This window comes from Salvelinus alpinus, chromosome 8 (genome assembly GCF_045679555.1).
Source record: "Salvelinus alpinus chromosome 8, SLU_Salpinus.1, whole genome shotgun sequence".
In the NCBI taxonomy this organism is placed as follows: Eukaryota; Metazoa; Chordata; class Actinopteri; order Salmoniformes; family Salmonidae; genus Salvelinus; species Salvelinus alpinus.
The window spans coordinates 61,721,355-61,737,196 of NC_092093.1; the positions used below are offsets into that span (position 1 = coordinate 61,721,355).

General features: G+C 44.4%; 1 protein-coding gene across 1 annotated transcript in view; it reads right to left on the bottom strand.

Annotated features, from left to right (window-relative positions):
- Nucleotides 1–36: 36 nt before the first annotated feature.
- prkdc (protein kinase, DNA-activated, catalytic subunit) overlaps nt 37–15,842 on the bottom strand; it is a 44,230-nt gene continuing 28,424 nt past the window's right edge. The window contains exons 55-86 of the mRNA XM_071414493.1: nt 15,514–15,687; nt 15,226–15,324; nt 14,932–15,142; nt 14,432–14,615; nt 14,030–14,224; nt 13,682–13,797; nt 12,855–12,986; nt 12,471–12,653; nt 10,385–10,596; nt 10,050–10,188; nt 9,472–9,657; nt 8,223–8,447; nt 7,928–8,036; nt 7,639–7,741; nt 7,365–7,530; nt 7,028–7,202; nt 6,618–6,811; nt 6,343–6,523; nt 5,882–6,042; nt 5,561–5,772; nt 5,134–5,221; nt 4,864–5,007; nt 4,135–4,345; nt 3,939–4,006; nt 3,513–3,733; nt 3,201–3,293; nt 2,987–3,079; nt 2,733–2,804; nt 2,104–2,305; nt 1,545–1,733; nt 1,307–1,446; nt 37–827 (exon numbers count right to left, since the gene is read on the bottom strand). Coding sequence (XP_071270594.1) covers nt 623–827; nt 1,307–1,446; nt 1,545–1,733; nt 2,104–2,305; nt 2,733–2,804; nt 2,987–3,079; nt 3,201–3,293; nt 3,513–3,733; nt 3,939–4,006; nt 4,135–4,345; nt 4,864–5,007; nt 5,134–5,221; nt 5,561–5,772; nt 5,882–6,042; nt 6,343–6,523; nt 6,618–6,811; nt 7,028–7,202; nt 7,365–7,530; nt 7,639–7,741; nt 7,928–8,036; nt 8,223–8,447; nt 9,472–9,657; nt 10,050–10,188; nt 10,385–10,596; nt 12,471–12,653; nt 12,855–12,986; nt 13,682–13,797; nt 14,030–14,224; nt 14,432–14,615; nt 14,932–15,142; nt 15,226–15,324; nt 15,514–15,687 — 5,083 coding nt within the window. The 3' untranslated portion in view covers nt 37–622. The remainder of the gene's footprint in view (nt 828–1,306; nt 1,447–1,544; nt 1,734–2,103; nt 2,306–2,732; nt 2,805–2,986; nt 3,080–3,200; nt 3,294–3,512; nt 3,734–3,938; nt 4,007–4,134; nt 4,346–4,863; nt 5,008–5,133; nt 5,222–5,560; nt 5,773–5,881; nt 6,043–6,342; nt 6,524–6,617; nt 6,812–7,027; nt 7,203–7,364; nt 7,531–7,638; nt 7,742–7,927; nt 8,037–8,222; nt 8,448–9,471; nt 9,658–10,049; nt 10,189–10,384; nt 10,597–12,470; nt 12,654–12,854; nt 12,987–13,681; nt 13,798–14,029; nt 14,225–14,431; nt 14,616–14,931; nt 15,143–15,225; nt 15,325–15,513; nt 15,688–15,842) is intronic.

Here is a 15,842-nt window from a genome sequence, read left to right on the forward strand (position 1 = left end):
TGGCTGAGCTACAATGACGACAACCTTGCACAAATGCACATCGAAGGACTGCTGTTTTATTCAATGATTCGCCATGCAGTGCCTTCCAAACAAACAAAGACATTTAAACAATGAAATAAATTCATTTATTTTAAGCATTTTTTTAAACAATCATAAAAAGACTGAAGACAGGGCTTCATGTACTAACTTCATAGTCTATAAGGAACAACATCAGCACTATATCGTGGGCAACAGTCCATTGGTCCTGTTTGAATATTATAGGAACGCATGCTTCCTCGTTCCCTTGAAGATATCTCTGATCCTTAAAGGACAATTCCACCCTAAAACTCATTTGGTATTTGTTTCATTAGTCCATTGTTGATGTAGTCCCAAAATGTATGTCAGCAATCACGTTTTCAAGATATACAGCAGTGCAGCCGGTTTCATGCATTTTGCTTCGTATAACGCAACAGGCATCATACCGGCTGTATTTATTTATTTAGAAAGTGAGAAACTTGATTGCTGACATGCAAAACATTTTTGTTGAATCAGTGATTACTTCAAGGAAGGGTGTGTTTTTAAAGTATTCAAACATAGTTAAGTTGTGTCTCGGAGGGGCCTCATTGGGAGAGATGTGTGCATTTCAGATCCAGGGCTCCCAGCCCACCCAGACCCTCCCCAGAATGTTGGGGTCCATGGCCTGGTCCAAAAGACAGTCCACCTGGCTCTCTACCGACAGGCCGTCAGGCCCCAGCCGGGCACGCACATTATGCTCCTCACTTCCCAATGCCACAGACTGCATGCCCTTGAAGGCAGAGTCCTTCTCAAAGCCCAGCTTCAGCTCCTCACTAAAAACAAACAAGAGAGACTAAGGGCCAGATTCAGCCATCCTACCATAGAAATGTTTACTAAGGCCGGGATTCAAACAAGCGCTAATAAATGACTAGTGCACTGCGATTAACTGATCAGTGATTTCTGCTTTAGCCAACATCCGTGGAGTTCACAGCAAATTGATCTCTGCAAACGTCGGGGAAATTGCCTTTAAAAGGAAATAATTGTGCACAGGTCATTAATCTGCGTTAGACTGAATCCCGGTCAAAGTTCTCTCATTTACTTTGCACTACTAATGCCTATGCACTCATCTTATTGTGCTGATCTCTTCACCATAGTCAAAACAGAGATACTGCAATGCGGTTTTGATTGAATCGAGCTCTTAAATTGTACACAAGTAAACCCCCTGACTTTGTGAAACCCAATTCAAAACTCCCTGGACACAAAAATCAATGAAAGTTATCCACTGTGTTTTCCTTGAGGAAATCTTGCCTACCTGGTTATGGTGGCAGGGTTTGCTCCTTCTAGTTTTCTTCTGGCAAAGTTGACTTTCTGTAGAGGGTACCAGTTAATTTCTTTGGTGTTGATGCTCTCAGTCCAGGTGCCTCCCTTCTTCAGCTGTTTCAGCTCAAAGTTCTGAGGGTTAGTGAAAACAAGTTAGTAACATTTTCATAATGTACACACATCAAATTAAAGTACTCTTAGATGCTGGGCCCTAGACCTCGTGCACCCACCTTCCAGTCCAGAGACGGCTCCTTGACAAACACGTCCATGGTGTTGAGCAGCAGCTCAGGGTTGGCCCTGTAGGCTCTCAACGAATGCACCATCACACTCTGGATCAGGCCCGACTGTTTCATAGGCTGCATCAGATTCACAAACTGCCTCGTCAAGCGGAATGGCATCAGCTCTGGCACGGGGAGGAACTGTGCAAGAAAAAAATATTTGTCCAGATTTTCTTAGGGGTATAGATGTGAACTTGTACAAATATCATTCAAAAATAAACTACGCTTAACTATATACCCAATGTAATAAACAGCTGCTTGCACATTCAACTCACAAGGCCGCATTATCCACTACACCAGTTAGTCTTAATCCTGGTCCTGGAAGCCCAAAGGGGTGAAAATATTTATTTTGCCCTACCACTGTACAGTTGATTCAAATGATCAACTCATAAATTGCTTTGATGGTTTAAATCACGTGTGTAGTACAAAGACACAAATGTGCCAGAATTAATAAACACTGCTCTACACTATCCCTGCCCTCAAAACAAGACAAAACATCAGGGGTGCCCACCTGTGTGGCAGAACCAAAGGCGTGGCCAAAGTCGATTCCGATCATACCACCGGTCTCCATGTTGACCATGAAGTTGGAGAGGTGACGGTCGCCGATGCCCAGGAGCCATTGGCTGATACACAGCAAAGCATGGGAGCTGGTGAAGTGGGAGCGCAGAGAGAGGAAGGCTTCGGGGGTGGTGCTCATCCGGACAAACGCTCTCCTGGAAAAAAGATTGACAACGACCCTTTTTGAATTTGCAGAAGAATCTATGGCCGGCACACGCTGGATTAATCTTCTATTACGTGTACAGAAACTTTTCATGACATGGATTGTCCCTCGGTATTGGACTGAAGACTGCTCCACTTCAGTGTGCTCTAATGATAATTGATAGGATCAAAGCCTTGGGCCCTGTTAATAAACATCCTTCATCCCTTTCTTTCTTGAAGTAAGCACTGATCAAAAACAAATTGATAGGTGTAAACCGTTCTATCACAAACAGTAGCTTTCACCAATCCGGGCATGTCAGATCAGGGATTTCTTCAAGAAAATGAGGAAGGAAGGACTTTAGGTTTGTTTACTAAATGTAACAGCTTGATAGCTGCATCTATACACAATGGTGTGGGTCATTATTTAAATTAGAAACCCACCTCAGCAGATCGCCCGGTACAAGCTGTTCCATCTTCATGAAATTATTGACTGTTTCATTGCGCTTTGCCATCCTGTGATAGATGGCATAAATACATTTAAATGGAAAATTATCTGGAACAGTTAGAAAAAAAAAGGCACAAATGGGATTTATTACAGCACAAGACCCAGGATACATATTTACTAGATAAAAGCATAATAACAGGGTCAGTGAGTTTATTATGTTTAAGTACAACACACAGTTCAGTTGACTTACTTGTAAGACTCAGCATAGCGTCCGATACCTTGTATTTGACAAGCGTCTGACTTGGTGACTTTGGTGAGCCAGTTTTCATAGACTTCATTCGGTCTACAGTGAACAAAGAAAAAAGGATACATTTATTTTGTCTAGATCGTCAGTGAGATCAGTTGTAGATTCTTCTATGTTTTTGGCATATCTGCTACTACTGGCAAATCTGGTACTACTGTACCTCGTTACAGTCTGCTGCTCCTCCTCAGTCCTGGTGCGGAGCAGCAGGTCTTTTAGCGTACAGGTATTCTCCATCCACTCAATCAGTCCAATTCTGTAGGGATACATCAAAAACATACTGAAAAGTACAGGAGCTGTCTGCTTGGTAAACAGAAAATAACTTCATGACCCCTGCAATACCAGCTGTTAATTTTAAACTGCCACATTTACACAATTATGATTATTAGTTGAATCACGTGTGCAAGTGATGGATAAAGTATGTTGGCCCTGAGGACTGGGTCGGGAAAACACTTTAAATAAAATGAAAAGCTACCTGGTGGTTATGGGCACCACCTGGTAGGTTCGGAGCTGCATGCTGCTGTGGGCGCAGGTGGTGTTCTGGGCCAGGAGGATGTTCATGACGGTGAAGAGCTGTTCGATGCGCTGGTCCTGACGGAGGTCCTCTCCGCCCTTCACCAAAAATGGGTACTCCCGCTCATCGTCCCCGCGCACGATCAGACGTTTGGGCCGTCGGATGGAGTTCATCACCTTTACCTGGGGACGGATGAACGCAGACACACACAAGTTAAATTAAGTGCTACTACTATTTCCCCTAGATTATATCCATGCCTAGATATAAAAAGGCCCCCGAAGTAACATTCAGGGTTGCAAACAGCAACACATTCAATTGAAATAGAGGCTAAAGTGAGGGTCAAGAGAACAACAGGAAGTGGAAATAACAGCTGTGGATCATACATACCCTTTCATCAAATCCTGTAATTTTTGCATGATACTCTGGCAAAGGTTTGGATCTGCTGTCATATTGCCCTAAAAGAGAAGAGGAGATAAACCACATAGTATTGGTGATCATATATTATATATAAAGTGACACCTGGAAAGCAAAATGGCATCACCTGCGTAGAACTTGACTTGAGAAACGTTGCATCCCTACTGACCTGGGACTTCCAGCTCGTTCCGGAGTGAGTCGGCTTTGAAGCCGCTCAGCCAGGGGGAGTATTCCTTCAGGTTCCCTGGCTCTTTCTGGAACCCGCGCATGGAGCTGATCAGGTCTGTCTCCACCTGCCTCAGGAAGGCCTTGTCTCGCCGCTTCTCAAAAAGCTTGGCACCACCACGGCCCAACCACTTCTCCACTTCCTTGGCAAATTTCTAGAGTGCACCGTAATGAGAGTGATTTCAGTGGAATATAATAACATATATGATATACGCTGAGTATACAAAACATTAGGAACACCTTTCTAATTTTGAGTTGCACCCCCTTTTGCGCTCAGAACAGCCTCAATTCGTCAGGGCATGGACTATACAAGGTGTCGAAAGTGTTCTACAGGGATGCTGGCGCATGTTGACTCCAATGCTTCCCAGTTGTGAAACATCTCAAGGATGATCAATGGAAACAGGATACACCTGAGCTCAATTTTGAGTCTCATAGAAAAGGGTCTGAATACTGATGTAAATAAGGTATCTGTTTTTTATTTGTAATACATTTTGAAACATTTCTATGGGGTATTGTGTGTAGGTTGATGAGAATAAAAAATTATAATAATTATAATAAGGCTGTAACGTAACAAAATGTGGCAAAAGTAAAGGGGTCTGAATTCTTTCCGAATGCGCTGTATATGACAAGTACACCTGTATCTGTGTTTTTTATGATATGTGAAGATGCCAACCTGTATAAACTTCTTGCGGAATGCGCCAAGGCCTTGTGACTTCTGATCGCAAAGGGAAGAATACATTTCTTCATACATGTTCCTCATCCTCTTCTTATTGAAACTCGTTTTCTCACATTCAGTTTTTACATCGTCCCACCAATCCTGTGACAATCACATGACAATGTTATCAGAATCTACACCTCAAAATGAACTGAGAAGAATCAACAACCACTGATGACCGCAATAAGAAAATGGTTCAGTTGTTTCAATGTTGTAATCATCAACCACCTTGAAAAGCATCTCAGGGTTTGTTAGCTGCTGGAGGGCATCAACAAAGTCCCGCACAGCACCCCCTTTATCCAATAGGGACTTGAGCCTGTCCAACACACACATCACCCGTAGTAGTTATTATACAGTTAGTATGAAATACCAATTATTCCTAGTGGTGCTTGTTGCAATGAATCCCAAAGGTATAGGCTAGCTTATGAGCAGATGTAATTTTTGAATAAATTCCATGCAGGTAAATAGCGGACTGTAACATAAAGCGTAATAAAATACACTGTAGTGAACACTGAACTGTTCGGCATTGCTTGATACTGGATCCATCTCTAGTAACACAATTTGTTACTATGTGATTGTATGATTCAAAACTCAGCATCCATGGTCTTTTGGCGAGCTGAGTAGACTGTTTGCCAGGGTGGAAACAGAACAGTACCTGTCAACAAACTCCTGGTGTTTGTGTCCACTGGCCGAGTCCTCAAAGTGGTAGCTCTCATTGCTGATCATGTAGGGGTAGACCAGCGCCTGGGGGTAGCACTCTGCAATCTGACCAATCATATGCTGCACCGCCACCGCCTCGGGCTTGTCCAACAAGGCCATCATCTGACTGATCCAGCCAATCAACAGCCAGCAGGGCACCGTCACCATCTGTCAACCACAACATGGGAACTTTGAGATGATAATTCTAAACAAAGCTATAGTATTTTGAGGAAAAGCTTTCTTATGGAAATGGAATGGACCCTGGTAGGCTCCCTACCTCTTTGGCCATGAGGTCCAGAGTCTCAGCAGGGTAGAGCTCGATGATCTGCAGAAGACGGGGGAACTTGAGCCGGGCCTCTTTTGAGTTTAGCTTCAGGGCTTTGAGCATGCTCTCTACCACGTGAACAGGCAGGGTGGCCAGCTCAGGGAACTCACTAACTACAAGACAACATCCAGATAGACACGTTAGTAGTGATTAGAAGTGATTAGACGATTAGTCACTGCCTAAACAGCAATAAGAGTACATTACTGTGTCTAGTAGTTGGTTTCCCTAACTAAATGTCAGTCCTATTTCAGCTGGAATCTACTAAGACATTATACAATGACAACTGGTACTGTCTGGTGCTTAACAAAACTCAGCGTAACAATTACATCTAACCAGGAACCAAATCGTCCATAGTGATACACTCATCTTTCCAGGAAACTAGGGCTAAAGTCAGAGCTGCTGGAGGGACTCACTGTTACTGCTTTGCTCCTCTTCACGCAATCCTTGGTCACAGAAGTTGGCCAGAGCCATGTAGGCCTCGACGATGCCGCTGGTGTCTAAACACTCCTGAGTATAGGACTGGACTTCCTCATCCGCCCTCCTCACGGCACCACTGAACAACTCCAGAGCTCGCATCTGCAGCCCTACCACCGCCTGCACAGAGGGTTAGAAATGTTCTGATGTGGCACGGTATTCATCTTTTTGAAAACATACAGCAGGTTACAAACGATGCCCCATAATTGTATACCTTCTGCTGACTAGCTGTTGAGGAAGACCCAGCTAGCTGCAGAACTCTGTCTGCCTTCTCTATCCCGATGCTCTCCAGAACCGAGGGGCTCCTGCTCACAGCCGAGGCCATGATGTGGTAGGACGTTCCCAACAGGATCCTCTGGTCTCTGAAAACATGGCCGCTGGCACTCTGGCACTCGGCCTGAAGGTCATCTATAGAGGACAAGACTGAACGTAAGGGCTGCACCACATCACGTTGAGGCAACATGCACCCATTTTTCTTAACAAACCTGCTCAATTAATAAAATGAAGATTTATGTAGCCCATTTTACAACACTTGAGGAGCTTAATCAAACTCAGGCAAATAGTTTGGACACTATTGATCCCAGACCAGTCCATAACGGACCTCCAAGTATCCATGATACTTACCCAGAAGTGGGATAGCCTTCAGCATGGTGGCGATCTGCTCCACGGGCCCCTGAGCCAGGCTGCGTTTGTGGCTGAAGCGGCTGAAGCTGTGGACCCAGCGTAGCAGCCAGCCTCTCTGAGTCTTGGCTTCTCGGTGGAGCTCCTTCAGCAGCTTGGTGGCTACAGGGAAGTTGCTCTGGAATGACAAAGCATTTTAAAAAGGTGCAATGTGTCACTTCCTGTGTGGCCATGGGAGGACATCCACAATGGACAATGGTCAAACAAAAACACGTGGCCTCGGCTGTGAGCAGGAGCCCCTCGGTTCTGGAGAGCATCGGGAGACAGACTAAGATCTCACCTGTTTCCAAGCGCTGTCAGCCATGCATAGCTTCATGCTAAACTTGCAGTTCTTGACGATAGTGTCGAGGTCCTGGGCTTGGTCCTGCTCTGCCCCGTCCACCTCCATGGTGTCACTAGGGGCCTGGTTGCTGAGCTTCTCACATATCTTGTCCAGGAAGAAACATCTGGACCACGGGCAGATAGAAGGGGATATTTTGACAGTACAAAGAAACCACACACCCTGAATTATATAGACACATTTTCTCCAACAAAACAACAACAAAAACTCTTACCGAGACGTAATGATATCATCCCATACATTCATTGGATCCATTTTGGCGTCAGGATAGCGGTCAATCCATCGTCTAATGAGGTTTTGTAGGGAGTTAATGGAAACTACGACAAAAAGAGATAAATAGAACATATATTTTGTCACCTATGCAGGATATTATGGTGAATCAAAATAGCGAGATAGCTCAGTGGACTAACACCGGTGACCCGGGTTCGAACCCCAGTTGGTCACGAAATAGCAAGATGATATGGTGCCTCAGATCAAAATTAGCGCGATTGGGGGGCACTCACCCTCTCCAGTGATGAACTGGAGGAAGTCCTGGATCTCTGTCAACGCCTGCACTGACTGCAGAATGGTCAGCCGGCTGCGGTTCAGCAGAGAGTCCACACTAGAGTAATTCTTCACAGAGAAAATGTACAAGTGAGTGAGTGAGTGAGTGAGTGATTGAGTGTGATCAGGCACCTCCATATTTAAATGACAACTGACTTTGTCTGCACGACTCCATCGACATTAACCAATCCTTCCCCCCTCGCACACTAGCAGTAACTACAGTAGCAGTATTTGTCGTCTTGTGGTGCCACTGACCTGCATGAAGACCTGCAAGCAGTTGTTGGCGTAATACTTGGCGCGGTCGTAGTCCTCCTGCAAGATGTAGAGCAGGCTGAGTTCCTGGCTGTAGTGGCTCTCCAGCAGGGCCTTGCGCTCTTCCACCTTCATGGCGCCATCCACGAAGCTGAGCAGAGCCTGGTCCCTCTCCCCCAGCTGCAGCTGCTTCAACATACTGCGCATCATATACTGCAGGTATGTTTCCTGTCAAAAGCCAACACACACATTAATGAATACAATCCATCGTGCAAGTCAAAACCCAACTGATAAGGGAATTTATATGTTTAAGGTAATGACTAAAGAATTCCACCCTGAAACGTAATTATTAGATTATGTAACACGTATAAGAATAATTAGACTAACGTAATTATTAGACTATGTAAAATCTATTAAGAATAATTAGACTAAAGTCCAATAAGGTTTGGTCGAGACAAGGGAGAGAAATGTGTGTGTGTGACTAAGAAAACACAGAGGACAATTAAACTATACATGACCTGACCTGGTTGGAACTTTGAAAAACTTACGACAGGAAAGAGACACTGTCAAGGTCCCTCTAATCCCGGGAGGGAGGGAACGGTATGGAACTGCCAGCTTGGTAGTGATAAACGAGGAATGTGAACTGTGGGGAAAGATACACCCCACCTACTGTTTGTTTGTCTGTGTGCATGTAATCCACATATTGTTTGTGTGTCGGTGTGTGCGTGTAAGTAGGAAGGGGGGTGAGAGTTATAAAATGACATGTCTTTGTATTATGGACTTCAGAATGTTCTTGTGAATAAAGAACCAACCTTTTTCTGAAGCTGAGTCTTTGCCTAATTATTATTAAACCCAGGGTCTTACAAACCTCGGGGATTGGTCAAAGCTTAAATAATTGTTTAGTTATCATCATTGGGATTGAAAATTCTCCTGACACCAACACACACATTCATGAATACAATCCATCATGCAAGTCAAAACCCAACACACACATTCATGACTACAATCCATCGTGCAAGTCAAAAGCCAACTGCTACTGTAGATAGCTTTGATATAGTACATACAGACTATAAATAGACTAAATAAAAGCAAATACATACTTTTGTGGCTTGTCATGTATTCTGTGATCCCTCCTTACCCCATAGGAAGTCCCACCCAGTTGACTACTTTAAAAATGGTGAAAGGCTTCAATGGCACAACTCATGCAGGCTTTGTGGCAAGCCCTCTATCCAACTCTGTGGGATGGGATTACCTGATAGAAGGGTTCTGCCCACATCTTGTCCAGGTTGACTGGCTGTTCCTGGTCGATGTTGACGATAGAGCAGTACTGCAGAGACTTCCACTCTGTTAGATGGCTGTATGCCTCCAGGGCCGCCATTTCCCAGAAGTCCTTCTCTGTGTCCGTGGGCTCGCCGTCACTCCACTCCGTGTTGCGCGCCTGCCACGCGGCAGCAACACACACATCAACGTGAGCATCAACGTTAAAAGGTGTTACAGTTGGTAACACTTTTTATAAACCACCTGTGTGTAATGCAATATGACTGCATGTATAGCCTTTAATGCAGTTATGATTACTGTTGTAAGGAGCGGTGAGCTGTTATGAACGCTGTTATGAATGCTTATAAGTTTTATAATACACTATGGGGTGATAGAGTAACAGGAGTACCATCTACTCCAGAACCAGCAAACTTAAAAACATTGATTTGTTGGATGTTGGTGTTGTATCTGTATTCCTTTTATACACATGTACTTGCACAAATAATCACATCTCAATGAGGCAATTGAATTAAAATCAGCTGGACTTGATCAACATTCTTCTCAATGCATTACCTCGTTGTAGAGCCTCACTGCCTCAGCATAGTTGCTGCTGGCTTCGGCTTGCAGAGCAGTGCATGTGATGGACTTGGTCCCAATCTTGCCGCCAAAGATCCCCCGAACGACGTCGTAGTCTCCTAGAGATCTGTAGAGTCTGGAGGAGAGAAAAAGGAAAAACAATACCACATCAAATTCAAAAGTATAGTACTGTATTAGATGAGGTGTGTGTGTGTGTGTGTGTGTGTGTACAGCTAAAGCATTTTTAGCACTTGAAAAAGGGCTCTGCAGAAATAAATCCAACCTATAATTATGATTCCCTTTTATTAGATCCTCAAACTACCGTTACATACTTTGCCAGATGAATCCATTTCTCTGTGTCTGGAGGGACCTCTTTGCGTCCACCGCGGGCCCGTTTGGCAGGGGGCTCTTCGGGGCTGCAGCCCTGGACCAAGCCCTCCTCCAGCAACAGGATGCCAGTGGGCTGCTGGAGGCTGGCCAGGCAGCTGGAGCTCACTGCTGCAGGCTGCATTTGGAGCAGATCCTTGTGCTGGTAGCTCATGTCCTGCAAACACACACACCAGTCATCTTGCAAATCATCTTGTTCACTGGGTATTTCTGTGAATGCATCACATTTTTTCTTACTGCATGCAATGAATAATACATGCACGCCCACAACATAGAGTTGAAGTCTACATACACCATAGCCAAATACATTTAAACTCAGATTTTCATGATTCCAGACATTTAATCCTAGTAAAAATTCCCTGTTTTAGGTCAGTTAGGATCACCACTTTATTTTAAGAATGTGAAACATCAGAATAATAGTAGAGAAAATGATTTATTTCAGCTTTTATTTCATCACATTCCCAGTGGGTCATATGTTTACATACACTCAATTAGTACTTGGTAGCATTGCCCTTAAATTGTTAAACTTGGGTCAAATGTTTCAGGTTGCCTTCCACATGCTTCCCTCAATAAGTTGGGTGAATTTTGGCCCATTCCTCCTGACAGAGCTGGTATAACTGAGTCAGGTTTGTAGGCCTCCTTGCTCGCACACGCTTTTTCAGTTCTGCCCTCACATTTTCTATAGGATTGAGGTCAGGGCTTTGTGGTGGCCACTCCAATACCTTGACTTTGTTGTCCTTAAGCCATTTTGCCACAACTTTGGAGGTGTGCTTGGGGTCATTGTTCATTTAGAAGACCCATTTGCAACCATGCTTTAACTTCCTGACTGATGTCTTGTGATGTTGCTTCAATATATCCACATAACTTTCCTTCCTCATGGTGCCATCCATATTGTGAAGTGCACCAGTCCTCCTGCAGCAAAGCACCCCCACAACATGATGCTGCCACCCCCGTAATTCACGGTTGGGATGGTGTTCCCTCAGCTTGCAAGCCTCCCCCTTTTTCCTCTAAACATAACGATGGTCATTATGGCCAAACAGTTCTATTTTGTTTCATCAGACCAGAGGACATTTCACCAAAAAGTACGATCTTTGTCCCCATGTGCAGTTGCAAACCGTAGTCTGGCTTTTTTATGGCGGTTTTGGAGCAGTGGCTTCTTCCTTGCTGAGCAGCCTTTCAGGTTATGTCGATATAGGACTCGTTTTACTGTGGATACAGATATTTTGTACCCGTTTCCTCCAACATCATCACAAGGTCCTTTGCTGTTGTTCTGGGATTGATTTGCACTTTTTGCACCAAAGTACATTCATCTCTAGGAGACAGAATGCGTCTCCTTCCTGAGCGGTATGACGGCTGCATGGTCCCATGGCGTTTATACTTGCGTACTATTGTTTGTACAGATGAATGTGGTACCTTCAGGCATTTGGAAATTGCTCTCAAGGATGAACCAGACTTGTGGAGGTCTAAACATTTTTTTCTGAGGTCTTGGCTGATTTCTTTTGATTTTCTCATGATGTCAAGCAAAGAGGCACTGAGGTTGAAGGTAGGCCTTGAAATACATCCACAGGTACACCTCCAATTGACTCAAATAATGTCAATTAGCCTATCAGAAGATTCTAAAGCCATGACATCATTTTCTGTCATTTTCCAAGCTGGTTAAAGGCACAGTCAACTTAGTGTATGTAAACTTCTGACCTACTGGAATTGTGATACAGTGAAATAATCTGTCTGTAAACAATTGTTGGAAGAATGACTTGTGTCATGCACAAAGTGGATGTCCTAATCAACTTGCCAAAACTATAGTTTGTTTACAAGACATTTGTGGAGTGGTTGAAAAACGAGTTTTAATGACTCCAATCTAAGTATGTAAACTTCTGACTTCAACTGTAGCAGAGATGGCAAAGATTCAAGTGTTACAAATGCAGATGCCAACATATGAGAAATATTCCACAATAATCCCAAAATAACTGACCTAAAATAACTGAATCATCCTCTACACACAGTGAAAAAAAAACGTGAGAAGTCTCGAACCTGCACACATGCAACAAAAGGAGGAAAGTAAAGGGTACTCTTGCTTAGGAACCCGTTCATATCCCTCAGTAGCTCCTCCTTGATCCTCTTCTTCTCCTCATTAGACTTATCCAAGCCGTCCATTTCTTGCAGGACACCAGCAAACAGAGAGCTGAACAGCTGCTTGGCCAGAGTGGGATCTCTCTGGGGAAAGACATTTAGAATAAAATGAAGTAGATGAGAACCTGAGTCCAGCTCTGATGAGATGGAAATGTGTGTTCTGCTCTCCCACAACACAGAGCACTACTTTTTACTACCCAAAGTGAAATGTTAAACAAAAGTAAAGTGAGTACAGTATATGAAAAAGACGTAACAGTGGGGTGGCCATCCAGAGGTGGGACAGACCTGTGCCAGAGCCTGCAGGGGAGCGATGAGGCTACTATGCTGGATCTGGATATCAGGCAAGTCTCCTGATCTGTAGCTGCGGTACAGAGTGACCTGGGCCTCCTTTCTTAGCCTCTGGTCGGCCATCTTGTCCTAAGTTAACACATAACCCGGACAGTTTCAGGTAAGTGGAAGACAAAATGGCAGCATAAAACTCAAGCAAAAAAAGATTGAAATGCAGATAACTACAAATACAGAACAAATATGGATTTGATCTACACTGAGTGTACAAAACATCAGGAACACCTGCTCTGTCAGGCTGACCAGATGGAACCAGGTAATAGCTATGATCACTTATTGAGGTCACCTGTTAAATTCACTTCAAAAATCTGTGTAGATGAAGAGAAGTTAAAGACAGTTAAGACAGGTTAAAGAAGGATTTTTAAGCCTCGAGACATGGATTGTGTGCCATTCAGAGGGTGAATGGCAAGACAAAGTATTTAAGTGCCTTTGAACAGGGTATGGTAGTAGGTGCCAGGCGCACTGGTTTGAGTGCAACGCTACGGAGTTTCTCACGCTCAACAGTTTCCCCATGTGTATCAAGAATGGTCCATCACCCAAAACACATCCAGCCAACTTGACACAACTGTGGGAAGCATTCGGGTCAACATGGGCCAGCATCCCTGTGGAATGTTTTTGACACCTTGTAGAGTCCATTCCCCGACGAATTGAGGCTGTTCTGAAGGCAAAAGGGGGGGGTGCAACTCAATATTAGGAAGGTGATCCTAGTGTTTTGTACACTCTGTGTATAACCCCTTCACTTAAAAAGGGGCTTTCTTGACGCTTGCCTTCTCCTGTCTCTGGTGGCGTATTTCCTTCTTGGCGAAGCCCAAGCTGACTTTCTCTTGGTCCTTGAGGAAGCGTCTTCTCAGCCTCAGGATGTCGGCGCGTTGTTCACTCTGAGCTGTTGAAGAGAAGCAGACAAACAGGACATTGACAGCTGACAGACATACAGTATCCATAAGTGCACACAACGGAAAACATTTGGGGAAAAATGTTTTCTTTGCAATGAAAACAAAAAATGTCTGTTTCTTATTCTTTATGTCCTGGTCCATGTTCATTCTGAGACTATTGTGTTATCATTTTTAAACAAAAGGAATAACATCAAATGGTGGTATGAAACTTGAGAGACTAGCCTTTGCTGCGGCTGTCACCCTCGTCAGAAGGCGAGGCGAGGCGCCTGGTGCCAAAGCCTTCCCCGGTGGGCCTCCAAGCAGCCGGCTTCTTCTTGTCAAACACGAGTAGAGCGGAAAGGGACTCAGAGGACAGCGAGTACTCAGCCAGGGTGTCCACGCTGCTGCCGGTCAACCAGTTATAGGCGGAGCGCCTGCCTGAAATACAGGGGAAAAAAACAATATAAAACGCACGTAACCACACAAAAAACACAAATATGCTAAACACTATCAAAGAGTTAACTCAAATGTATAGCTAACAATTAGTTAGTTACAGCTGGTTAGTCATAGCTAACTCACACCCATACCCCAACCAACTGAATATCTCAGTTTCAAAGGCTTTTGAAGGAAAGGGGACGTACATACCTGGAGCTTGAGTCTGGCTGAACTCCAGTGAGCCTTGTGTTGCTCGAAGCTGGTTCCTCACGGTCCCTGGTTGAGACGTGGAGCTCTCCGGGCCCTGCGTGGCTCCCTGTGTGGCTTGAGTTTCCACAAACATCGGGGTTAGGACGGTGCTCCTGAGACGCCAGTTCGAATCAATCACATAGTCCTTTAAGAGAGAGAAAACGTCATCAAAACACTTTGCTCTACAGTCTTATTACAGATTTCCCCACAGTAGTAGATGTTTGTGTCTTTTCTAATCATGTGTGGAATTCACATTTAATCTAATAAACCTGAAAATATATATTTGAATGTACTTCTGTCACATTGTTTTGTTAAAGTACATCTATCAAAATGTGCATTCTTTGCAGGCTGAAGCCTATATTATTCACTTCATAGAAATAGAATGTTCTAAAAATAACAATCTTGAAAGAATGATCTATAAATAAATTATTTGATTTCTACGGTGGTCACAGTCTCCTGACCTGGAACTTGCACTCGGACAGTGGGTACTCAAACATGTTGCGTGTGTAGTCTGGACTCTGGCTGGTCATCTCCAGGAGCAGGTTAGTGGCCAGACTGAGGAAGTGTTCCTCGATGCGACTAGAGTATAGAGAGTGCAGTAACACCAGCATGCGCTCCAGGGTGGCTTTGGGCAGGCGCTTCTCGTGGCTCCAGAAGTTACGCACGTACAGCCTGCAGATTGAGGGGAGTCAGAATGCTACAGACACTACTTTGTGAGAAATTACTTTTATGCCACATGTAAGATAAGTACTTACTGCAGCCCTTGGTTTCTATCGGTAAGTCCCTGAAGCAGGGTTTCCTTTGCCTCGTTGAACACTTCCACCGAAACACTGTCAGACTGACTCTCTACATCACTGAAAACAAATGACTTCGTTAGCCTTTCACAATCATTCCATCCGTAATTTCCCGAGCATCAACATTAGAGCAATTATAGGGGCATAGTGGTGGGGCCCAAATAGGAACTAAACCGTTGTTGTGTGAGGGTGAGGCATGGTGATTGAATCAATGCGGTGAGGCTGTCCTAAAATGAGCACTGCACCAACCTGTAGTTATCCTGAATCCACATGAGGATGTCGTACATCCTCTCTCTGCAGGCCGGCGAGGGGTGGGAGATAAATGCTGTGACGGCTCCCAAGACCTCCTGGAGCTCCGCTGGCTTCAGCTTGGCCAGGATCTTGTGGATGATGTCCAGACACACTCTCTGTCTCGCCTCATCCCTAGGAGAACAGCAACAACGTAATGTGGTTTCTACCGGAGTTTATGTGTGACATTAAGGCTGGTTCTGGACTAAAAAGCAATTACACTGGAGATTCTCCAATTGACCATGCTTTTTAGTCCAGGCCTCATGTGTGTGTGTGTGTAGGGGGCAAAC